At 47.2% G+C, this 26,686-nt stretch overlaps 1 protein-coding gene across 1 annotated transcript in view; it reads right to left on the minus strand.

Annotated features, from left to right (window-relative positions):
- Positions 1–17,218, minus strand: part of SMPDL3A (sphingomyelin phosphodiesterase acid like 3A) — a 201,189-nt gene extending 183,971 nt beyond the window's left edge. Inside the window, exon 1 of the mRNA XM_086926715.1 lies at positions 16,881–17,218. Coding sequence (XP_086782841.1) covers positions 16,881–16,980 — 100 coding nt within the window. The 5' untranslated portion in view covers positions 16,981–17,218. The remainder of the gene's footprint in view (positions 1–16,880) is intronic.
- Positions 17,219–26,686: the final 9,468 nt, after the last annotated feature.

Consider the following 26,686-nt stretch of genomic DNA (forward strand, 5'->3'; position numbering starts at 1 on the left):
ATATTGCGCCTTGCCCGGGAAAAAGGCACTGTGGAGTATCAGGGAAATAAACTTGAATTCTATCCAGACTTCACAGTTGCGGTGCAAACGGCGCGAAAGGAATTTGCCTCAGCCATGTTGTATCCGGCTAGGCTACGGATTGGGCCTCCTTCAGATAACAAAATCTTCTCCTCCCCTAAGGCAGCCATGGACTATGCCAAAAAACAGAAAAAACGTAAAAGAGATTCCAATATGGAGCAGGACGGCGAGGACGCTCTGCAGGAGGAGGTGGCTTAGGTGATCGCACGATTGGTCTTAGCGAGGGGCGACCCATCACTACTACTGGACAGACCCGTTTCTCGACCGGCAACACCGCTGAACACACTAACCTTTCCTTTATCAGAGGCCACTTTTGCATATTATGTATACTAAATTTACTGAGACTTGTTGATTGCTTAATATGTTTCATTGCCAATAGGTCAGGACATATAGGACATTTTGCACTGGGGGGTGGCTGTGTCGGGGTGGGCCTGTAAATTTGACTGGTATGTCCGCAACTGGACTGTACGAAGGCTCTCGAACACTGTCTTGAGACGATGTTTTTTCTGACATGGCTGCGGGGGGTGGGGAGACGCTCTTGCTGCTCGCCTTCCGCCAGTTGCTAAGGGCTGTCACGCACTGCTTTTCTTGATTTTTTGAATACTGTAGGGCTGGGGTGGGAGTGGGGGGGATGTACACATGGTTCACGGTCTGCTCTTCGTTAGTTCGCTGACGAGAGCGGGGCGACTCTGCGCCCCTGTCATAAGGGAGATCCCCACACATTAATGGTTGACTGGTTGGGGCTTTGGGGTCTGTGGGGGTGGGCACAGCTTTGGCAGGTTTGGGGTGCTGAAGTGGGTGGAGGGGGTTGTTGGGGGTTTGGGGCTTGAGGGTCAGGGAGATTTGTGCTCAGTGTTCGGATTTGGGGTTGGAGCGGGCGGGTAAGAATTTGGATCGAAGTTGGCTGCTGGGAGACGATACATATGCAGCGGCACCTACTGACTGTATTTTACTTGCTTCTCTTCTGCTATCCACTGCATGTGGGGTACTGCACTTTTGCAAATGCTCACAGGATATACTTATGTTTTGGTTCAATGAACAGGGGAGGTAAACTGGCTTGTATTACCTGGAATGTGAGAGGGTTGAATCGTCCACAGAAATCTAGACAGATGCTCGCATTCCTGAACAGGCATGGCGCACACGTGGCTTTCATACAGGAGACTCACTTACGGGGGAGAGCGGCTGAAACTGTGGGGAAACAGTGGGCGGGTACTCGGCTAGCATCGAGTTATTCCGCCTATGCACGGGGTGTTATGATTCTGATCAAGAAGAATGTACCATTTGTCTCAATGCATGAGGAAATAGATGAGAACGGTCGTTATATTATTTTGCATGGTAAGCTTTGTGGTACGCTGGTTACGCTCATAAATGTCTATGGCCCCAATGCTGACGATCCCGATTTCTATGTCAATCTCTGGAACAAGGTCTACCTTTTGCCCCCGTCGGCTATAATCTGTGGAGGGGATTTGAATGTCACTCTGGATGGTGTGCTGGACAGGAAACAGGATAGACCGTCAGCGCGAAAGAGAGCAGCTGACGCGGTGTTAGATGGCATGGGAGGGCTTTGAATGGTGGATGCTTGGCGATTGAAATATCCTGGGCGGAAGGAGGGCACGTGTTACACATCAGCTCACGACATGTGGTCCAGGCTTGATTATTGGTTGGTGACCCGAGATGTCAGCGGATGGATGTTGGATGTTGGGCATCTCCCCCGAACCCTTTATGATCATGCACCAGTGTGTATGGAGGTAGGCTTGCCGTCGCATGTGCCAGCCCCTTTTGCCTGGAGACTGCCGCTGGGCACTCTGACTGATTTGGTATTGCGTGAGCGTCTGAGGACGGTTATTGAGGAGTTCTTTGACAAGAATGTTGGGTCTGTTGACAGTATATGCACGGTGTGGGAAGCATTCAAGGTGACGGTAAGGGGAGCGTGTATAGGCTTGCAATCGAGTGTGCTTAAGTCGCTGAGAGACACGATGACCAGGTTGGAGGGCGAATTGATGATGTTGGAAAGGCAGCTGGAGGAGCACCCTGAGGAGACTTTGCTGGCTGATATTCGTGTGAAAGTAACTGAGTACAATGATCTGGCGGACCAGGAGGTAAAATTTCTATCCAAACAGACCAGAGCACGCTACTATGGTGAGGGGGTCGACCTGGGCGGGGTTTGGCGGACCGTATTAGGGAACCTTGGGCTAGACACTGTGCGGTGCAGGAGATAGAGGACGGGGGTGCCACTGTCACTAATTCAACTGACATTCTGAATTGCTTTACCAAATACTATGAACGGATGTACGAGTATAGGGAAACGGCGGGGGAGGATGAGATTGCACAGTATCTTGAGGATATTGCGCTGGTCTGGCTCTCGAAGGGTCAGCAGGAGTTCCTCATGCACCATATTACGGAGGGGGAGTTTCGGGATGCCATTGCGTCTTTACCGAATGTCAGGGCAGCGGGCACCGATGGGTTACCGTCTGAATTTTATAAGGAATATGTGGATCTCTTGCTCCCACATTTGGCGATGGTTCTGGAGGAGGCGGTGGAACGGGGTCAATTTCCGGCCACAATGAGAGAGGCACTGTTGGTTGCCCTTCCGAAGCCGGGTAAGCCGCCAAACAAATGCGAATCCTATCGACCATTGTCCCTTATGAACACTGACGTTAAAATTATAGCGAAAGTGTTGGCGACCAGACTACGTCTGCTTCTCCCGGACATGGTTTTGCCGGATCAGTCTGGTTTTATTCCCCTCCGGTCCACCACCCACAATTTGAGAGCTATCTTTGCGGTGCTCCATCTTCTCAAACCGGACCTGGCTGCGGTGACTGTCATGCTCGACGCTGCAAAAGCCTTCGACTCGGTTGCATGGCGTTACATGATAGCAATACTTCATCGTATGGGAGTGCCGTTTTTTTTTACATCACTGGTGACTTTACTGTACACGAATCCCGTGGCACGGGTTCGAGTGAATGGCCATGTCTCGGCTCCATTTCCTGTATGTCTGGGGACCAGGCAGGGATGTCCCTTGTCGCCTTTACTATTCGCGCTTGTGATGGAGCCCATGGCCTGTGTCCTGCGGCAGCGGTATGCGGACGCTGCCCTGAGGTTTCCTCTTCGGTCTCTAGCAGTGTCCATGTACGCAGACGATATGGTCCTATATGTGCGTGAGCCGGTGCGATATCTTGAGCCTGCCTTGCGCGAGTTTATTCGGTTCGGCCATCACTCGGGGCTCTCCATCAACTGGAAGAAGTCTGTTATATTACCACTCACGGACGCTGCGGCTCCCTTCCCACTGGAATTCCCCTTGGAGTGGGCCGAGGAGCCGGTGCGTTACCTTGGAATCTTGATACACAGGGACAGTCAGGAAGTCATTAGGGCTAATTATGGGGTGGCTATCGCTAAGCTTGAGGACCAGGTGGCGCGCTGGATTCGCCTCCCGCTCACGTTTGCTGACCGTGTATCTCTCATTAAAATGGTAGTATTGCCGAAGTTTTTATATTTCTTTGTCAATATTCCTATCTCGCTTAAATCACATTTTTATGCTAGATTACAGTCCTTACTAATAACGCTAGTGTGGGCCGGTAAGAAACCGAGAGTGAAATGGGACGTGTTGACTAAACCATATGCTTTGGGGGGCTTCGCCATCCCGGATATGAAGCTCTACTACTTATGCGCTCTGGCGCAGTTTGCTGCTTATTGGTTGTCTGCTCCGCCGTACACACCACATGTGGCGCTTGAGGCCAGTGCGGTACTGCCTATTCCATTGAAAGCGATGATCGTTAACTCACACTCTGTGTTTGAGAAGGGGGAAGTGGACACGGTGCGATCCACTGCTAACGCCTGGCAGGAACTGGGAAGGCGGGCGAACCGGCTGCCACTATACGCCCCAGATATGCCACTGCTATATCATACGGATATCTCTGTCTCCAGTGAAATTGGGGCTTTACAGCTTCTTCAGGGGGTGGGCCTCCACACGATGGGGGACCTTTACCCAGGTGCCTCTTTTCTCTCACTGCGGGATATGATGGATCGTTCTCCGAATGTGGTTATGTCCACATTTATCTATGCCCGACTTCGAGCTGCCATACACACCTTATATCCTACGTATCCGGAGGAACCAGTATCGCTAGGCGCTCTGCAGTTGCTGTACACTGCGCCGGATAAAGCTAAACTGCTCTACAGACTCTATAAAGCTTCGCAGGAGGATGAAGGGGGAGGTGCAGTAACGGCAAAGGCTAGGTGGGATGCTTGCTTGCCCGAACCGCTAACAGACGATGAATGGGCTGAGTGTTGTTCTATGACTGGGGGGTTTGTCGCCAACGGCAACTTTCGCCTTCTCCATTACAAGTTCTTGCATCAATGGTACTACACCCCTGTACAGTTGGTGCGGTGCGGTCTTCGTGAGACATCTCAGTGTGTTCGATGTGGGGCAGATGGGGCGGATTTTGTACACTTGGCCTGGGGCTGTGCGCGTGTGTATGATTTTTGGGTCGCTGTGACTGATGCCTTATCTACAATGACGTCGGTTGCAGTTACGATGGATATTCACTTATGCCTGCTGGGCATGGCCTCTGGAGTGCCTGCAAATGTGAGACGATTGATACTATTGGCATTACAGATTGCTAAACGTAGAGTGGCTATGGCCTGGGGAGGGAGGCGAGCACCAGAGGTACGAATGTGGCTGCAGGACGTGGCGTACTGCAGGGATCAACTGGTTTGCTTTCACGAGGGGCTCCCTGCAAACTCACGCCCGCGTAATATCTGGGACCCATTTACGGCATATATGCTCTCTTTGGACACGGATGGAAGCGCTAGCAGTGGGCTTGATGGCTCCCTGGTTGGGGAGGAGGCTCGGGGTAATTAGATGCAGGGGGGTTCACTACTAAGGAGTGCTGGATGCGTGTCGTGTTTTCTCCAATTTACAGATTATTTTTGGCTGCTCTCCTGTGGAGCCGTGTGGGCTAGTTGGATGAAGAATGTCGCCATGCTCAGTACACAGTTGTCGATACTCGAGAGCATTTGAGGTGCGTTTTCCTGATGTCATATACAGATGTAGGTTGTTTGCTGCTAGATCCACAATCTAAACCATTGTGTACAACTATCGGGACCTGACTCATGGGGTTTGGGGTGGTGGGAAGTTGGGGCATTGAATTGTTAATTGTATAAAACGCAAAATGAGACCATACTTCCTGTGTACAGTGCTATTGTAAGATGCAAGTGACACCTGGGGAGCGGAGGGAGACTGCCTTCATAATGCCACTATGTGTTGTTATCTATGACTAACTATGTGCTTCTCCTTGTTGCTGCCAATTTGATCGCGGCCGGCCCTACCAATGGGTTGTAGGCCTGTTGCCGTGTACTTGTACTCTTTGCAATAAAGGTCTACCAAAAAAAAAAAAAAAAAAACTCTTAACGTCATCTTTAGCTAATATCTTACTTGTGCCTAAATAGCAGTTCTATGGGACTTGGAGGCGGAATTTCGACCACCCCAGATAACGCTCGAATTGAGGTTCTACTCTGTGATTGAGAACCCCGAGGTCACAGTTATGGTTTTTATTTGTTCATGTTTACTTTGTTTTGGTGTCTGGGTATTTTCTGCTCTTATTTTATGTTGCTTTGGAGGGGTGGGGGGAAGGAGGGGGAATGGTACTGAGGATAATGCTCCCAGGAGTGCAATTGGAGAAACATGCTGGAGGTTTTAATATAACGGATGGGGATTAATTGCCAGACGTGGAACGTAAAAGGCCTTCACTCCCCTAACAAAAGGCACAGAGTCTGGAAATTCCTAAATGACCACCAGATTAAAATAGCTGACCTGAAGAGACACACCACCTACGAAAAGAGGAACAATGATTAAAACATAGGGCATGCCCACAGATCTTTCGTTCATCGGCACACACTAAACACAATGGAGTGGCGCTTCTCTTTCACGCATCAGTCCAGTTTCTTCACCATGACACTAAAACGGACAAAGAGGGGAGTTTCTTGATGGTTAGGGGTGAGATACGGGGTAGGTCATGCACTATAGCCATGATTTATGCACCCAACACAGGCCAACATGATTTCCTGAGCTCTTTCCTGGCGGCGCTCGAAGGATTCACAAGGGGCGACATCTTATTGTTCGGAGAATTTAATCTGATATGGGACTCGGTCCTTGACACTACACACTCCCATAGGGTTGCGGGGGGTGGGTGTTTAGCAAACCACTTAAAGCTGCTTTGCAGGGGTTGGGGTTACTAGACGCTTGGAAGGCGGTCCATCCCGCGACCCGGGATTACTCCTTCTACTCACATTTGCATAGGACATACTCTAGAATCGATCACAGATTCATTAGTCAGTCCCTTCTCCACTTGATTTGCCTATCTGACCACGCTCCCCTAGAACTGGTCCTTGATTGGTGCTCTAAGCTTGTCAGGTGTTTTTTTCCCAACTTCCTTTGCAGAGATCGGCTTCTTAGGGATGAGCTAAGAAAGGCAATCAGAGAATTGTTTTACCTTAACGACCTAAAGCAACCCTCCCTAGCCAACAATTGGGACGCCTTCAAGGCAGTTATTCGGGGGAAGTGTATCGAGCTAGACGCCACTCTCAAAGCACAACGCAAGGGGGAACGTGTTCTCCTCGAGGGGGAGCTCCGAAAGGCCGAGAATGACCACAAGTCTCATCCCTCGTCCCAATCCCTCCTTAAGGCTACGCAGGTCAAGGTGAAGCTTCAAGCTATTTCCACTAATGGGGCTGAAAAGACCATCCTATGCTTGCAGTTACGAGGGAGGAAACCAAGTGGGTCCTCTAATAGCACGTCAACTGGGAGTGACACAGGAGAAGGAGTACATTGAGGACACAGTCGATGGGAAGGGGGTCTCCCACCAAAGCGAGATAGGGAAAGCCAAGGCTTTTGGGGTATTTTATCGCTCCTTGTATACAGCAGAGCAGCAAGACGCATACGTTCAGGACCAATACCTAGAGGCTCTGGACCTACCCCATGTCCCGGCCTCCACAAACGAAGACTTGAGTAAACCCATTTCCGCAGAAGAGGTCCAAAAGGAGATAGACTCTCTTAAGCTCCAAATAGCACCCGGCCCTAATGGTCTTAATGCCCACCTGTCAAGACCCCACAAGTCTTACCTTGGCTTGTGAAGTGTTCTCGCAGAGATGATAAGAGCTACTGCCCCTGCACCCACCTGACCCTGTGGAATTCAGAAGCACCCAACAGGGATAAGATGGAACCAGGGAAGGGAGTCAAGGATGCTGGAAGGAGTCACTGTCATTTGTAGGGGGCGTCTCTGGGATGTGGTAGGAACATGGAAGGCAGCTAGCAGAAAGACAAAAAGGGACACCCCTTAGGAACACACCCACACCCTTCAGTCCCACTCACACCTCTACACACATATCATTGTATAGCTACCTGAGGATAACTGTATAGCTCCTGATGTCAGCGTGAGCATGGAGAAATGATGATAGATCCAGCAACCACTATAACCAGGCGTGCTACCAGGTGACTCAGGAAATGCACTCCAGCGCGGTGTAGTGAATCCCACAGTATGCGCTCCAGCGCGGTGACTTGTACCCTTGGCTAGGCGATCCAGCACGGATTGACACCAAGGTACAAGTGCTCCCAAAATAATAAGGCAATGAAACCAATGTAAGCGCTCATGCGCTGAAATGCCAAAGAAAAATAAAACAAGAAGCAAGCCCAAACACCAGAGCCCAGTTGCTTGTGGAAAGCGCTCCGGCGCTTGGAAGCGTTTAGAAAAGAAAAGCAGTAACAAGCGCTCCTGCGCTGAAAGTCACGGACATCGGACCGTACAGGTCCTAAACGAAAGGCGAGGACGGTAACTGTCCTCCAGATTACCTGCAACAGCGCACAGCTAAGCAGGCAGCTCCGACGGGGAAATCCAAAGGAATCCGAAGCGCTGATCCGCCGGGAACCGCAGTGGATATGCGAAGTCTGTGGAGGAGGAGGTTCCAGGCAAGACTAGACCGCAACTCAACTTCCTCCCGGAAGTGAGTATCGCGGTCGGCGTATGTGTGCAGAGGTGAGCACCGGGGCGGCTAACACCGCAACATGACACCACCTCTATCATACTTTTGTGCCAGAATGAGTCCCCCATCTAGTGACACTCTTCAACGATATCGCTGACACACAAAAGGTGACCCCTTTGATGGGCGAGGCTCTGATCTCCTTCATCCGCAAACCAAGGAAAGACCTCACTAGCTGCACCTCTTACAAACCTATAGCACTGCAGAATTTGGACGCCAAGCTATATTCTAAACTATTGGCCTCACGTCTGGAGCACGTTATGACGTTGCTTTTGCAGTAAGAAGAGGCGGACTTCATCAAGGGGAGGCAAACTCATGATAACCTCCGGAGAGTAGTCCACATTATTAAGAAAGCACAGAGAAAGGCCATACCTGCGGTTCTTCTCTTGCTAGATGCGGAGAAAGCTTTTGACTGGGTTGATTGGGCTTTTTTGACCCGTACACTTCGACGGTTTGGTTTTAACGAGACCTTCATTGGAATGGTGCTGGCGAATTACTGTGCGCCGAGATCTAGGGTCTTGGTGAATGGGGTTGCATTGGAACTTTTAACCTTTCTAGGGGAACCAGGAAGGGGTGCCCTTTGTGCCCCCTGCTATTGGCGCTCAGCATCAAACCTCTCGCAGAGCGCATTTGGTCCAATCCAGACATAGCGGGGGGTCCCGTTTGGCACAGATGAGCACAAGATTTCCCTCTTTGCAGATGATGAGCTACTTCCAATCACGAGACCGCAATCTTCTCTCCCAGTGATTCAATCTGAGCTTGCCTCCTATGGGCAGGCCTCGGGATTTAAGGCGAACCTCTAGAAATCCTTCCTTCTTAACCTAACTGTGCCTAAAGAGACAATGCGGATTACACAAGGATCGTTCCCTTTCCGGAACGCGCACAAAGACATCACATATCTCGGCATCAAACTCACCCCCAAGCTGGAACACCTCTATGGAGCTCACTACCCTCCTTTGCTGCGCCAGCTTAAACCTGATCTAGATGGAGGACGGCCTATCTCTCCTAGATAGGGAGGGTCAATGCCATCAAAATGAACATTCTACTGCGCTTACTATATCTCTTTCAGAGTCTACCTATCCCAGTAGATTGGGCGTTTTTTCCTGAATTGAAAACAATGATTACCAAGTTTATTTGGCAGGGACAGAGAGCACGGCTTTACAACCATGTGTTAACTAGGTCCATAGAGGAGGGGGGATTGGCCTTGCCTGACTTCTTGGGGTACTATAAGGCAGCTCAACTTAGAGTGATTACGGAATGTCCCCCTGCGAATTGGAAAAACTTTGGATCCACATGGATCGACAATTAGTAGGAAGGACGATCTGGGACCTCCTGTGGAAACAAAAACACAATCGACCACGCAATGCATATATCAGTACCCTCACGGCAACCACCTTAAGGGTTTAGGATGAGTTAACTAAATCCACTCCCCTTACCACCTTCCCATCCCCCTATACACCCATCCATTTTAACCCGAGTTTCCTTCGGCGCTGCGGGAAGGGCCGTTTGAGGCTTGGTGGGAGGGTAGCTGTTTTATGCTCTCTAATCTGTTTGAACAGGGGAAATTGATGACATTTGCAGAATGTGTTAAAGCCTTTCACCTTCAGCCATCTGAAGAATTTCACTACATGCAACTTAAGCATTGGGCCCTACAACCGCAGATATGGCAGGACGCCACTAGGGATTTACTTCCAATCGAGAAATGCGCGCAGTCAGGAGCTTCTACGAGGGGGTCCATCTCTTTCCTTTATTCACCCATACGATCTTCGGGATCCCACCACACCCCTAGACACTAAAGGTTCTGGGATTCAATATTAGCCACCCATTGGAGAAGAAACAATTGTCCTCACTATATAGGGATAGTCCCAAGTTTAATCGCTCCATGTTTTTAAGGGAGGCTCATTATAAAATTATGTACGGATGGTACCTGCACCCCCAGAAGCAACACACTATCTTCACTAACTCTTCTGATCGGTGCTGGAGGGGCTGCGGGTTGCTGGGAGACTGCAGACATATCTGGTGGGACTGCCCACGCATCAAGCCATTTGGAAGGGGGTTCTTTCCCAAATCAAATTGATTCTGGGCTATCCGATTCCGGACACACTAGAACACACTCTCTTGGGATCCGGGCTCCCTACCTGAAGCGCCAAACGCAGGGGGATCGATCCGTGATGTGGCTGTGCCTCAGTGCCGCTAAAACGGCTGTAGTGGCTGCATGGAAGAAAATAGAGGCCCCCCTCGCATACCCAATGGCACGCCAGGCTATGGCGTGCACTGGCGATGGAGAGAATGGCGGATATTATTGAAGACTCAAGAAAGGGATTTGACTATGTATGGGCACCCCTGGCGAATATCTATCGGAGGGGCTGCCTCTGTTTGCATGTGGGCCTCGGCTGCGTGCTGTCCATCTCTTTCATATCTAGAGAATACGTTGGCTCCCCTGATTCGCTGGGAGGGTTCCCGGGTGCGTAGGGACCCCCTCTTCCCGTGGTCTGACTGACTGACTGAATTATTTATTAAGCGCGCTATTGCCGAGGCGTCTTGACGCTGTGTGAGGATTAGGATGAGCATTTCCAGTTTTGAGTTTGGTAAATAGCCAGGTTTTTAAGGCCTTTCTAAACAGGATCTTATTTGTTTCCAGGCGGAACTTTGTGGGCAGAGAATTCCATAGCTTTACCGCCTGAAATGAGAATGCCTTGCCACCCCAACGGGCTCTCTTTATCACTGGTTGGCAGATCAGGCCCAAGCTACCAGATCTTAGTGTGCGAGACGGAACATAGCGAGGACAGAGGGATTTCATATCCTCTGCACCTCCGCCATTTACAGCCTTGTTAACTAGACATAAGACCTTAAACTGCACCCTTCATCGGACAGGAAGCCAATGAAGTAACCTTATGCTATCGGATGTCGGGTGATGTTTCGGAAGATCCACCAGTACTCTTACAGCAGCATTTTGCAGTGACTGGAGTTTGGATAGCTGTCTTTCTCCAATTCCAAATACGTACATTGCATTGCAGTAATCAATACGTGATAGGACCAAGGCTCCAACTACTGTCTTTCTTAGTGCAAAAGGTATGAATGGCAATATTTTTCTAAGGACCTTGATCTTAAAGAAACAAGCTGAGGTGACCTGATTGACTTGTGAGGGGAGTGTTAGATCTTTGTCAGTTGAGAAGTGTGGCTCAATGATTAGAGCGGCAGACCCTGATGCAGAGGTCTAGCCCGGGACCAGGGTTCAATTCCCCGCCTCAGCGGGTCTTGGGCTCAAAATTCCACGGACCTGATCATTCTCGCCTCGGTGCCTATTCCAATCATGGAGTCCCGCTCTGCAACTCTGGGCAATAGCTTGCTTAATCTCCACAACGGCCCCCACAATGCTAAGGATGCCTGGTCTCCACCTTGGGGGTGCCCAGGAGTGGACGCCTCACAGGGAAAGCCAGGATGGGTTCCACAGCGGTATTCGTACAAGCGCCTTGAGAACCTTGCGGGTGAGTAGTGCGCTATACAAGTATCAATTTACAATCACAAACCTTAAGTTCTTAACTTTTTGTGCTGGGATGGGACAGATGCCAGCTTCTGGGGGCCACCATAGATGATTCCAGATAGACTTTTTTGTCCAAATTCAATCACCTCCATTTTCTCTGGGTTGAGCTTTAGAAAGTTCTTACTTATCCAGCTCTTGACACTTAGAAGGCAGTTTCGGAAACGCTCTGCTGTAACTTCAATAGTCTGATTGAGTGACACCACTAACTGAGTGTAGTCTGCATAAGACACCAGTTGCAGGCCTTGGGCTTTTATCAGTTTAGCCAATGGCGTCACATACAGATTAAACAATGTGGGGGATAATTTCGATCCCTGGGGGACTCCACACGGGAGAAAAAACTCTCCTGATTGAATTCCATCCCAGTAGATTTGTTGCACTCTAGAGTCCAAAAAGGACCTGAGTAAAGTTAGGGCAGTATCTCTGATACCCACAGCTTTGAGCCTTTCCAGTACGACCCCATGGCTGACGGTGTCAAAAGCTGGTGTTAAATCTAGTAGTATTAGGACTGCTCTGCTACCTTCATCCATGGTCCTACGGATTTCCTCTGTTGCCATTATTAGGGCAGATTCCGTGGAGTGACGTGATCTGAAGCCGTGCTGGGTGGAGTCCAGGGTGTTGTTAAGGTCCATAAACTCCATTAGTTCCAGATTCATAGCTTTCTTCAGTATTTTAGATGGCAGAGGGAGACAGGATATGGGACGATAATGCTTGGTATCTTGTGGGTCCAGTGAGTCTTTCTTCAAGATGGGTCTTATACAGGCCTTCTTCCATCTTTGAGGGAAAACTCTGGATCTTATAATCCTGCCTTCACCTGCAACACATTTGAACTTTCTTTGATCGTGACACCACAGTTTGAATATTTGTGTTTATTGTTTATGGGTTATGGGGGGGGGAGGGGAGGATGAATGCCAAGGACTTTTCTGACCTCCCACGAGAACTTTTTATATGCAATGTGAGGGGTCCTTTGGAGACCTGGGAGATATATGCTGAGCATATTTAGGGCTTGCCGAGTCCTAGTACCCAAACTGTATGAGATACTGTAGCTTTCTGTAACTCTCGGCATATACCATGCATTGGGGTCTCTTTCCACAGCTTGTTTTTCTATGTACTGTTTTATCTTTGACACCAATAAAAATATATTTGATTAAAAAAAAAATCCAACATACAGTATTCAACAATACAAATAAAGCAAAAATAGACTTTATATACAGTTCCTTGAAGTTGACAGCTCCGTCCGGGGCTATCACGGCGTCATGAGCAAGCAAGTCCAACAGTTCTGGCTGACTGCAGCGTCGTGGGCCATCTACAGTGTCGGTTAGACCCATAAAACAGTACCTTTGGAGATGCAGGGCATCTGACTTTCTGGGAAGCTCCAGAGGAGCGGCGTCAGCATGTGTCGGTTCCAGAAGCTGGTGCAGGAGTCGTCCTGCCCTTGAAGTCACACGAGTTGCAGATCGAACTCCTTGAGTTTGAAGTCAGGAGCGCTGCAGTCAGCAGGCGTTGGGGCTGTGGTGTGAAGCGGAGGGGTGCCCTCAGGTTACGGTGCAGGCAGCGGCTCGGTGAGTGTCGTTCAGTGGCATCGGTGAGACCAGGGCTGCAGTGCGGGGCAGTGCTCATAGTCACGGTGCAGGCAGCGTCGTCGTCATTGCTGAAGCGCTGTCGTTGCAAGACCCAAGGCTGCGGTACGATACGGGGCAATTCACCAAGCAGGGCTCATAGGTTGCGATGCAGGCAGCGGCATCAGTTGCTGAATTGGAGTCAATAGCACAGGGGTCGGTGGGCCAAGGCTGCGGTGTGGGAGGGGCGGTGCATCGTTTAACTTATGAGCGATGCCCACAAACCACAGTTCAAGCAGTGGTGTCGATGTCAGATTGGAGTTGCAGCATTGGTGAGACCAGGGCTGCGGTGCTAAGCGGGATGGTGCTACGTGTTCTCCATGAGCAGTGTCCACCAGTCACTGTGCAGGCAGTGGCGTCGGTGACTGCATCACAGCATTGTAGGGGATACCAAGGCGGCGGTGTGAAGCAATGTGGTGCGAAGTGCGGTGCCCACAAATCACAGTGCATGCATCGGCTCGGTGGAGGATGGCGTCGCCGGTGAGACCAGGGTTGCGGTGTGAAGTGGTGCCCTCTGCAGTGCCTTCAGGTCAAGGAGCCAGCAGCTGCATCGTTGACGGCGTCGGGTTACCTTTTTCATCTGTGGCAGCTGAAACATCCAGTTCCAGAAGCCAGTATCCAGAAGAAATTGAAGTCTTTAAATTCCCTGAGACTTCCAACAAGAGTCAAGCCCTAAATCAAGTCCTTGGATATAGTCACAATGCAGAAAGAACAGTCCAGTCCTTTCCCTGCCCAAGACAGTAGCAGCAACTGCAGGCCAACCTAGCAAAGCACACAGCAAAGTAATACTCTCTCCTCACAGCTCTTCCAGCCCTTCTTCTTGGCAGGTACCTTAATCCAGCAGTAATCTAAAGTTCTGGGGTCAGGGCCTCAATATTTATACCACATTTTCCTTTTAAATTGGTACAAACAAAGTTCCTATGGCACACATAACCAGTTCAGCCTGGCTCAGGCCAGCTTAACCACAGAAGGTGGAGGCAGCTTTGTGAGAGACAGCCACAGTCCATTCAGATGCAAGCAACAACTCCTCCCATTACTGTAATGCAGCCAGGCCTATTAAGCCTGGCTATGAACCACCCAGGAAAGGCAGTACACACCTCATCCCCTCCTTGTGTCTGTCTAGTGTGAATGCACATCCTCTGCTCTTGTCACTCTAAACCCAGACAGGGAATGCACAAACGGCAGAGGTTAAGCAAGAAAATGCCCACTTTCTACAAGTGGTATTTTCGAACACACAACATAAAAATTATCTTCACTAAAAGATGTATTTTCAAATTCTGAATTCAGGAAGCCTAAACTTAATTTCTCTAGCTTGTCCCAATGGAAAGTTATGCTTGTAAGATGTTACAAAGCAACTCTCATGTTTAGACTATGGAGCAGACAGCCTTTCAATTGTGAAAAACGAAATACACACTATTTCACTATCAAGACATGTAACACACACCAGTACATGTCCTACCTTTCACATACACTGCACCCTACCCATGGGGATAACTTGGGCCTTCCTTAGGGGTGCCTTACGTGTAAGAGAATGGAAGATTAGGGCCTGGCAAGTGGGTGCACTTGCCAGCTAGACATGGCAGTATAAACTGCATTCACACACTGCAGTGACAGGTCTGAGAACTAGTTGTATGGGTGGCACAATCAGTGCTGCAGGCCCACTACCAACATTTGATTTATAGGCCCTGAGCACACTTGTGCACATTACTAGATACTTAGTAGTAAATCAAACAGGCCAATCCTGGAAATACCAATCCATACACACAATTTACATGGAGAGCATGTGTACGTTAGCACTGAATAGCAGTGGTAACATGCCCAGGGTCCTAAAACCAACAAACACAAGGTCAAAAACAGGAAGTCAAAAAGCAACCAATCTGGGGGTGAACCCGCTGAAAAAGCCTAACATCAAAATTACATTGAATGTTAATTAAATATATTAGTAATGTAAGTTTCAAAAAAATGTAATACATTAAAATGAATAATTGAATTATATTTTGGGCGCCAAGGAGCTTAATACAATACTCTCTAGACCATAAATCTTAAAACTAACAATTAGAAAGAAAAAACAACATTCTCTTATGGAATGCCATGTTGAGGTATCTCTGAAGCCGATGATGGAATGGCAACGGAAGAGGTGGCTGTGAACACAACATATTAATTGGGAATGTATTGATCTCCTCCCATCTGTGCAGCAGCCAGAAAAAAACAGACATCATAATTATCTAATTATCTGGGAGATGTAATATTGCAGTGGCATGTACCTATCCTAAAGGTCAAGCTCAGTTATAACACAAGGTTTGATAAAGAGCTCTGGCTCACGCAGCCAGATAAACAAATGATTACAGCTCTTGGAGGCTAAGCACTTTTTCTGTGAAAGCACACAACTTCTGCCCAATTGAAATATGTACTTCCTTCAGCCCACCAACAAGTGCTCGGAGCAAAAGCCACTCTCCTTGGAACTCCAGGGAGCTCTTTTTTGAGGTTAAACACATAAGGTAATTGACGAATGTGCTCTCAAGCCAGACTTAAAAACAAAAAGCTACAAGCTGCTGAATGCGGAACATATTGTGAAACGCTGTAACTTTTGTCATGTAATAAGTGTCACAACAAGAGAGAGTGTTTCACCAGCACAGCGGCAGTGAGAGAGAAAACAATTCCTCGCGGTTAGAAGGAAATACGTTCACGTGCATAGGCATCTCCTCCAGTAATGTAAACATGATATTGGAAATTCTGCTTTTGAAATCCAACCAATTTCCGCACTGGTAAACTCCCAGTTCCTCATAGTTTCCATAACAAAACAGTATCCTAACTTCTTTAACACGTACCCCCCCCCCCCCCCCCACACACACACACACATACACACACACGCTTGCAACGTACTGCTTTGCCGCTCATACTCTCTGAACATTAATATTTAGATCATATCATAAACATAACAACTGCACTTGTATTTTTTTTAAAACACATGTATCGTGTATTGCTTTCAAATAAGACGGTGATCTGTGGTCGAAAAATACAGGTTCAAGACCTACTAAAATTCAATACTTTAAAGAAACACCCACAGTGTAGAGTTGAACTCATCAGTTAATGCGCTTCGACGCCTCGCAAAAGCGCGTTAACTGATTAGTTGAACTCATCACAATACATAATAAAACAATACACTGGCCATAAAGATCTGTAGAAGTGCTTGAGTGTCAGCCATTTATTGCAGTATTATACCTCTACTTTTACTTTGTACGCTTTTGTAACTTACACACATGCCACTTAATGTACCGTTTGAATGTACCGTTTACTACCTCTTGTATTTTGTTTGCTCACAATTGTCACTTTTGCCTCATGTAACTTAACGTTTGCTTTTGTAATTTTTTCTCATGTAATTTTCTCCTCATGTATCATTACTGTTCCTATTGTGAAGCGCTCTGACTTCTTCGGGTAAAGTCCGCGCTATATAAAAAACGCATAAAATAAATAAATGAAATAAATAAAACACGGGTGCCCTAACCTCTCTCATGCCAGCCACATAGCCAGTGTTAGGTTCCTCAGTCACAGCTTGCCTCGTAAATCTGAGATACTTCCACACTAATGCGGTTGAGGGGGCTCGCACTCACCTACTGCTGGGCTGGAATACTGGTCCTTCAGTGGCACCGCCGAGCCCGGGCATGGCCAGAACCCGAGGAACAGGAGGGAGAAAACCCAGCGAAGCCTCATGGTCTCACAGCCGGGAAGGAAGCCTCTGTTGATCTGAAGAGCGGCGGGACCTTTGTTACCGTATAATAAAAACGTTTTGGAAAAAAAAGAGCTGCCCGGAGTCACGTGAGGACGCCGCACATGACCCCGAAAGCAGGAAGGGAATACAGGGCAATGCTTGGAAGGGAGCCGCTCCTAACCAACAGCAGGGCAGGCACGTTCTTAGTCAGCACCGACTTCCGCGTGCCACGGAGTAAACAAGCATCTCACCTTTCCAGATGGTAAAAGTGTGTGATGCAGTCACTGGCGCCCTGTCAGTGTCACTGACGCACTCAGGAGAGGAACCAGGACTCTCCCTGAGGCAATTGAATACAATACTATATAGAGTGTGCCTTCTAGAAAGTAGAACACACATTTTCAATAATGATGTTCAGTCTCGCCTGTTTCCCTTGTTGTTTTCTTTTTTTCCAGCCTGAATGTCTCAACACCACGATTCCCCTACATGTTTGCTTTTTAACTTCCCAACTGCGCTGGATGTTGTATAGCACAGCCCATTGAAACATAGTCCATGCATGAAGTGCTGCCAAAATTCAAGTTCATTTATGTGTGACTTTTATATTTAATGAATTGTCTTGTCTTAAGCGAGGAACATGACAAGACAAACAACGGAGCGCTTACTTTGTCATCACACTTCAGTCTTGAATAAATCTTCGCCCACAAAATCAAGACCACTCGCTTTTCTTTATAGCATAAAAGGCCACTTTATTCAGGATATATGAATTCCCATCAGATAACTTTATTATTATTATAGTATGCAATTTGGCAATTGAAAAACGAAACCATTTGTCATCTTAACTTTTTTAACTATGAATATGAATTCAGACCGAAACCATCAACATATTATTTCTTGTATTCCAGACTGAAATAAACTTCCCCAACATTTTCTTTACATCCTTCCCCTCAATTGTTCCCAGGGGCAGAGTCAGCACTAGCAGTAATTGCTTGGCAACACGAGGCAAACGCCACGTGCATTGCGACTCTCTTGGCCGCCTGATGTAGAGAGATTAACCGGCAATTAAGGAATCTCAGTATGAGAATCTCATACCCCCATTGAAAACTACACTAATTGTGTGAGTATCAAGTTTTGTTTTTGTCCTGACGAAAGCTCTACAGACCCTTGCGGGCCCAATAGAGCTGAAACATGTTGACCTACTGATAGAGTTATATGGTAATCCTGTAACTCGATTACCGAATATACCACTATTCCCCCCTTTTTTAATTCATAGTGTGCATCTTCTTGTAATAAATTTTGGTTTTTGGTGGAACACTGTTTTATACCTACCTCTTGGCACTGCACATTAATCCCTCTGGACCAGACCTAACTATTTCTGGACACTTCTACACTTACCAGAGGTTGCCTTGGGTGAGGCAGGCATATAGCACGTTACTTGACAACCCAATGACTATGCCATGACGCTAGAGAAGGGGCGGATAAAAGATACACCGCAACAACAAAATCACAGCGTCTATGAGGGTTGTCAAGAAATAACCATTGGTTATTGTAGATACAAGTGTCCATTCTCTTTTGTGATTATTAAGGTACCTATTCAGGGGAACTGAATGGACGTTAATTCCTCTTCCCTCCCATGATAAGAGTATATATATATATATATATATACATATATATATATATTTTTTTTTTTATGGGGTGGGTGGGATTTCGCTTGAGATGAAAACCTCGCCGTCTTCTCCTCCCTGCGCCTCAGCCTACGCCTAATCTCCTCACAGCCTCGCGCGCGCTAAAACTTCCCTAACGCTGCCCTCCTATCTCGCACATGGACTGTTCCATGTGCGTGAACACCCCAGGGGGAGACAGCTCGCCCCGCTCCCCCTGAGGGCCCATCGCCCACAAAATCAAGACCACTCGCTTTTCTTTATAGCATAAAAGGCCACTTTATTCAGGATATATGAATTCCCATCAGATAACTTTATTATTATTATATTATGCAATTTGGCAATTGAAAAACGAAACCATTTGTCATCTTAACTTTTTTAACTATAAATATGAATTCAGACCGAAACCATCAATATATTTTTTCTTGTATTCCAAACTGAAATAAACTTCCCCAACATTTTCTTTACATCCTTCCCCTCAATTGTTCTCTATAAGTCCCCCTACCACCCAACTAATGACTGGAGAAGCCCGCTCTAGACTTTTCCTCCCCGAGATTTTTGCCACCCAAGAAAACCAAAGAGTTTTCCGGCCCTACCCTCTACCTAATCTGAAGCGATTCACAATTTAGAATTACACCACAAATTAACTTGTAGCTTCCGAGCCAGCATATCCCTGATTTCCATTAAATAATAAGCCATGCCTAAATGTGACAAATGTACTCCGTCGTCTCTAAAAAGGTGAACTTCAGTGCTTGTGATATTCTCATGCACAATACCTTGGATCTGCATCACTGTACAAAATAGCCTCATTGCTTTATTTAACTTTCTTCTTGCTTTCTCTACTGCAGCATGACATCTGGCATTTCTCCAAGATTGTCTATAAATGAATTCAGTCCAGATGAGGCGCGTGGTCGGCCAATTTGTTTTCAAAACCGCTAAATCTAATTGCATCTTTTTGATGAGCGTTAGGCCAGATAAGTCCACCAAATCATTTTCTCCTAGATGGATAATGAGATAATCCGGGCAACCTCGTACATGAAACATATTTGTTAGCGTTGGGAACAAATCAGCCCATTTCATACCTCCTTTGCCTTTCCACACAAATTCATGCTGGGCGCTGGGAATACCAAGAGACCTTCCGTAAATCTGTTTCTCAGCAAACAGAGCTGCCCATTTTACAAAGGAATGACCTACCATCCACGTTTGCTTTTTAAAATTTCGATGTAACTCCCCGAACATTACCTAAATAAGAAAACAGAAATTAACCTACTGCCAAAAATTTACTATTGCCAATGCATATTATTTGCGTACATATCTTTTGTAACAACTGGATTTCCATCTGCCAATACGTTGCAATACATCCAGCCCCAGTCCCAACCTAGCTGCCTCTGTAGCCTCCCCTATTCTGAATGAATGTGTGGCAAAATTTTGCTGGTTCTCTCCTAAGAACGTTAGGGCTCTTCGCAATATTGCTAAGAATTGTGCACTCGTTATTTTGTTCCCATTCTCGTGAATGAAAATGTGGCCTTGCTGAAAAGAGCTTGAAGAAGCAAATTGTACCAATTCCTTCACTGGGCAGCAATGCGCTATCCCACTTTTATTCAGAAAAACCCATATACCCCTACCCAACTGATCAGTTTTGGACCTCCGAACCCATATACCTAGTTTGTGCTCAAAAACTGAAATCTCTTCGATGCATAAACCCCGATCTCTCCCTAAACCCAAAACTTCTGACACCCCGAATGCACCAAAACACATCCAAATCATAGCCAATCTAAAACGCCCCAATTCCCAAACATCATAACAAAATAACACCAGCTGCTCTAACAACTGTTGTAGTAGTTCAAAAGTAATGGGGGCCCTTAGCTGTTGAAAATTTGCTGACCTCCTCTTTAATCCTCTCAACATTTTCATAACTATAATAGTATCTACTGGATCAAAACCCCACAACAATTGTCCATAAAATGACAAACCCGACAATTTCCCTGCGATGGTAGTGTGAGATAAACCCTTATCTATTAACATTAGAACAAAGTCACAAATATTTACACTCTCCTTTTCTGCTGACCCTGTCCCACTTAAAATTTGTTTATAGTGTAAAAATTCTTCCCATGCTTGTACATAACTTCGTCTAGTCGAAGGGGCAATGGACTGCTCGACTAGCTGTACGATCCACATTTCGCTTGGGCCCAAAGGTTGTGTGGCACCCTAGTTTTTTTGACATCTGCCCCCGGCGCCAATTCTCGGAACTTCTGCCAATGAGAGTGGGAAAGGGCGTCAGCAATGGAATTGTTAACTCCAGGGACATGCTTAGCTTTAAAATTCATATTGAACTGCAAACTCAATAGCATGAACATCCTCAGCAATTGTAAAACTCTCAAGTCTTTGGCTTTCTGGTTATTCACTAAATTTACCACTGCTGTATTATCAACGTGGAATAAGACAGATCTACTTTGGAATTCATGCCCCCATACCAACAGAGCAACAATCAAAGGAAACAGCTCCAAGAAGGCAATACTGTGGCCTTGATTCTACCAATGCTCCGGCCAGCTTTCGGCACACCACCTCCCTTCCCAGAATACTCCAAAACCACTTGATCCAGCAGCGTCAGAATAAATCTGTACTTGCCAAATGAAATCTTCATCTATGAATTGCAACAGTATTCCGTTGAAACTTTCAAGGAAACACAACCACACTCTCAAATCCTCCTTAATTCCTTTAGTCATGCGAACTCTATGGTGAGGGAGAGAAGCACCTGATAACGCCATGCCTAACAGCCTACAAAAAGTTCTCCCTGCTCTCACTACCCTACACGCAAAGTTCAAATAGCCTAACAAGCGCTGTACTTGTCTCAGCTCAATCTTCCGTGCGTCAAGGACCAATAGCAAAAATGATCTGATTTCTTGTATCTTACCCTCTGGGAGGCGCGCTATCATCTTCAGCGTATCAATCTCAATGCCCAAAAAAGTCATTATCGGGCCAGGCCCCTCTGTCTTGTCAGGAGCCAATGGGACCCCCAAAGATTCTGTCAGTGCTTGGAATTGAGTGAGTGCCTCCTTGCAATGGCCTGACTGAGCTTTCCCAACAAAAAGGAAATCATCTAAATAATGACAGCTGACGCCTTTGGCACACACCTGAGAAAATACCCACTGAATGAACGTACTAAACATCTAAAAAAATGTGCACATGAAGCCGCACAGCCCATTGGTAAAACTCTGTCTACGTAGTATTGGCCTTGAAAAAACATACCAAGCAGTTCAAAATCAGAAGGGTGTATTGGTAGTAAACGGAAAGCAGATTGTATGTCGCATTTAGCCATCTCTGCCCCGTCTCCCATTCGCGTCACTAACTTCATGGCTTCGTCTACCGTGGTGTAAGACACTGAAGTACCAATTGCCGAGATGAAATCGTTAATGGCGCCCCCTTCTGGTCAGGACAGATGTTGTATCATCCTATACTCTCCTTTTGTCTTTTTTGGAATGACACCTAGAGGGGACACCATTAAATTTGGTAAAGGACAGTGCTGAAAGGGGCCCGCTATCCTGCCTTCCTTGATTTTTGCGTCTAATTTACGACGAACCACCTCTGGTAACTCTTTAGCAGAACGTAAATTGTCAGCCCACCTGCGATGACGGGGGCCCTGCTAACCAAGCTTAAAGCCTTCATGGAACCCCCAAAACAATCTAGCTGCTGTGTCAGTATCAGGATACATGTCTAACCAAGGCGTCAAACTTGACAATCTAACTGGAGTATGCGCCTTTTGGAAAAGCATGGAAAGGGGCGCCTCTTCCTCTATATGCCCAGTTGTTCTGTTTGTTAAATCTTTGTTGGTCATTGAATCTTTGGCCGCCAAAACCTCCTGCCATGGAACCACACTACGTGAGTGGATGACGTCCTCCACACTGCGAACATTCGTGTTTAAAACGCCACAATTGTCTACTACACATCCCTCTATTATAGTTCCAACAGGCCGCCGTCCCAGAGCTGAAACCTCTTCCCCATGTACACGCCTCAGATTGAGCGAGACGCCACAGAAAGGGCCCATAAGGCACTGGTAAACCGCTTGCCGTGTGTGTCGTTGCCAATGGATGAGAAGTGGACATCCATTGGAGCCAAACTTCTGAGTCCACGTCCCCCCACGACTTCTCAGCACATATACTAATATGAGCTCTAAATTCCTCGTCATAGTTCAACCATGAGTATCCCCCAAAATGCAGCTGCACTTTCCTGACTATATCCATGTATTTATAGAGGGCAACTGACCTCTCAGGATATCTCTCGCAATAAATACTTGCATATATCAGGAAAGCCAAGGTCCAATTTTCAATGGTACGAGGAACTCTGGAACGTCCGCTAACTCCCATTCCTCTTCCTTTGAACCCTCTTTAGCTTGCACATCCCGGTGTAGTAACTTGAAAACGTCAACAAACTCATGGTTCCATATCCTCTGTTTGGTTTTGTCCGATAAGTGCGTCCCCAAAGGCATCGCAAGACCCATGTATGGAAGCCTTCGCTTAACATTAAGGGACACTGTCTTATCAGAAACTTCGTCTTGTGCCCGCCCTTCTTCTAAACTAACTGACCTATTCTGTGACTCTCCTGTACCCATTACGCTCAGCGGTGTCAGAACTCTCGATGATACAGACCCTTCTACCATCCCACTCTCCCCACCTTCAAACTCCCCAACAGGTTTTCCACTAGGTAAAATTCTTCCATTCCCCCTTTTTTCTTGCCTCTCATCCCACGCTGCCCACCAATGAGGCTTACCATAAGGTAACTGTTCCGCTCTTTGCTGTAACTCCGTTCGAGACATCCGCTCTTGATAATCTCTCGGCGTTAGTTCTGTATTAGAAGAGTCTGCACTTGACTTCTGAAATGATAAAAAAGATTTTTGGGTTGCTCCCCTTTTTTCCCCCTTTTGCTTTATATACCATACCTGAAACTGTTTGTTTAGGAACTTTTTTGCTATTAGAATTCTCCCTGCCCCTTAGCGACAGCCCCTCCTGCTCCTTTGTACCTTGTCTAGAGTCGTACATCATCTCACTAGTACTGGGATATACTCCTTCCCCAACCCCACCATCAAAGGTTGTCCAAGCCGAGCCAGAACTCCGCTCTAGAGGTCTGCCTGACCGCACAAAATCCGCTCTAGATTCGCTACTATTGACATAATCAGCTCCTCAATGGACGGTGATACATTAGAGGTAGCCGCTTGAACAGATGGCATAGTAAAGAAACCACCCATCTGCGCGTCAGAAAGGTCGCGACAACCTCGCGAAGCACTGAGATTTCCTTTGTAATTTTTCCCTCTGTCATGTTGCCAGCAGCAGAGTTTGGGTGCTCAACCCATACCCACTGTCCTTCTCGGCTCCTGGTCTGGGTGTCGCTCATGTCCCGCGTTGTAGGCAGTGGCAGGCGAGCGTGTGGGAATAAATACTCTGTATCCCATCTCCTTACTGCCGAGCATGAATGTACTGTGTCTCTTCCTTCCCCAATTCCTTCGTCATCTTCTCCTTCCTCCTCACTGTCTGATTCTAGGTCAACCTCCAAGTCACTTGCACCCTGTGGCTCTTGACCTAAGTACATCTGTGTATGTGCACGGGGTCCACCTTCTTTTACCAATGGTTGGAACTCTACTCCTGACCCTATGCTTTCCTCAATCCTGCTCCTGTCCAGTGGCATGTTAATCCGTGTCCTGGAAAGGGGCACCTCCTTAATAGGCTGCGCCGCAAACTCTTCACCCTCCTCGCTGTCGCTGGAATAAGCCACCAATGAACCTTCTCGCCCCCTTTCTAGAAAAGTCTTACTCATGGCGCTTGACCTGTTATCCTGACAAGAATTGTCAATTCCCTGCTGAAGGCGCATTAATGGGAGTAATGTAGGCATACCTGGGATCCCCAGCCCGCTTTGGGTGGCTACCAGTTTTTTCACAGCCTTTTCCTTCCCTTTTCTCTTTATGGCTGCCTGCTTAGCGCCACTAGAAACCCCCTTTTTAATAACTGGAACATGCGCACTCTCATCAGCAAAGTCATATATGTCATCCTCCTGACTCACCGCTTTCTGAGGTGTGAGGGAAATGCCCCTGCGCATAACCGCGAAATTCCCTGTTGCGCCAAGTCTTGCTGTCCCTTCAGCGCCTCCTACCTCCTTTCTTGCCATGCGCTGACTGACAAGCTGCTATCGCCGACATCACCCCTTTTGCCACTTTCCGCTGTGGAGGACGTTTGGGAGGGAGCATCTCCTGCCGGGCAGCCTGCGTCAGCATGTCCTCTCTCCCCTCCTGTTGAATGACTCTCAAAGCTGCCACCAGCTGTTTACTCATATTCATGCTGGCGACAATTTGTTGTAAATATGGCAACCTCTTCCCCCTATTATGTCTAAAACGACCTTGTGGGCTGATTTCGCTTGAGGTGAAAACCTCGCCGTCTTCTCCTCCCTGCGCCTCAGCCAACGCCTAATCTCCTCACAGCCTCGCGCGCACTAAAACTTCCCTAACGCTGCCCTCCTATCTCGCGCATGGACTGTTCCATGTGCGCGAACACCCCAAGGGGAGACAGCTCGTGCCACTCCCCGAGGGCCCAGAGCAACAAAAGAACACAGCAGCAGACCCAGGTCAAGCACATTCACAACCCTATAGTTTCTGAAAATAAACTTTGTGTGCAACAACTTCCAGCACCAGCTGCCAAATGATGCTTATTGGTAGTACAGGTTAGAGAAAAAGGAAGGTGCACTACATGAACAAATCAAGAGAGTATGTTTTCTTTGAAGGTTCTTCTTTTATTTAATTTCTTTATGAACAGCAAAGGCACACAGCCAACGCGTTTCGTTCCCTCGTGCCACAGGAACTTTGTCAGGGCTAGTATGATATGAAAACGGCTTCCAAATTTCACGCCAGATTATAACGTATGTCCATACAGTACTATCTCCAAAGGATGTCTTGCCGGAAAAATGTAAAGAAGTCTAGAGTAGACCAGGTCCTGATGCTTCCGAATATTCTGAACTAAGCATAAGGTATATTCCCTGGGTACACACCGGGGAGGGAGGTATCCCTCACAAATACGCGATAAATCCTAGTTAACAGGCAATGGTAATTTCAACTTCTTAGAGTGACGTTTTCTGTAATGAAACAATTCAGCGCCTCCATAATACGAGGTGCACATACCGGGTAGCGTGGAGTTCCAAAAGTACTGCCTTGAATAAATCTGTCCTGCCTTGCCTTTAAATTTTATGTGCTTGTATTCCTGCTACAGTTAAAAGGACAAAGCAATTTTCCAAGACCTATCATGAGGTTGAATAATCTTAGCCCTCGTTCAACTTTGCTCTTTCAAGTTTAAGCACTTGTTGTGTGTTTTGTGCACCCTTTTTTTTCTTATGAGCCACGATGCTCTAATCGTGTCCAGATGCTGAGAAATTAATACTGGGCTGCTGGTGCACACAGTTTTAGGTTGTTACTTATTTTTAGGCCGAGCCTATACCATTCCGCAAGGAATGGATAGGATCGAATTTTAGTGGGCAAAATAATTGTCAAACCAACGCGGCGGATTTTCAACAGTTCACGTGAACAAGCACGCGCTTTTCCCCCACAGGCACCATCTGTGCGTCCACATCAAAGCAATCAGCCTCCCTCCCAACCTCCCTCCCACTGGCATCTGAAGCTTCCCCCAGCGTGCGCTCGGACTCAGGCAGGCATTTCTCCTCCCCTAATTATTCACTTCACTTTCACAGCCGCCAGGCCGTGCATTTCTCTTCCCCCCTTCCCCACAGAAATTCCAAGAGCTTGTTTTTTTTAATTTCCAGGCTCCTCACAACTTGTGCTGCATTTCTAATTACAGTGTTTGAAATAGGCACTCCACACGCTGTGTAATTGTTTTATTTTTTTAATAAAGCAACTGCTCCAACTCGAACTTTTCTTTCCTTTTTGTTTTAGCGTTGTACTAAAGCTCTGACAACCGGCATGAAAATGCGCATTTAAATGCCAGCTACAAACTTTTTTTTCACCTTACAGCTCGCTGTAAATCTATTTATCCTTTCTGGTAAAAGCTGCCACTATTGCAAT

The sequence above is a fragment of the Lissotriton vulgaris genome, chromosome 6, assembly GCF_964263255.1.
Source record: "Lissotriton vulgaris chromosome 6, aLisVul1.2, whole genome shotgun sequence".
Classification (NCBI taxonomy): domain Eukaryota; kingdom Metazoa; phylum Chordata; class Amphibia; order Caudata; family Salamandridae; genus Lissotriton; species Lissotriton vulgaris.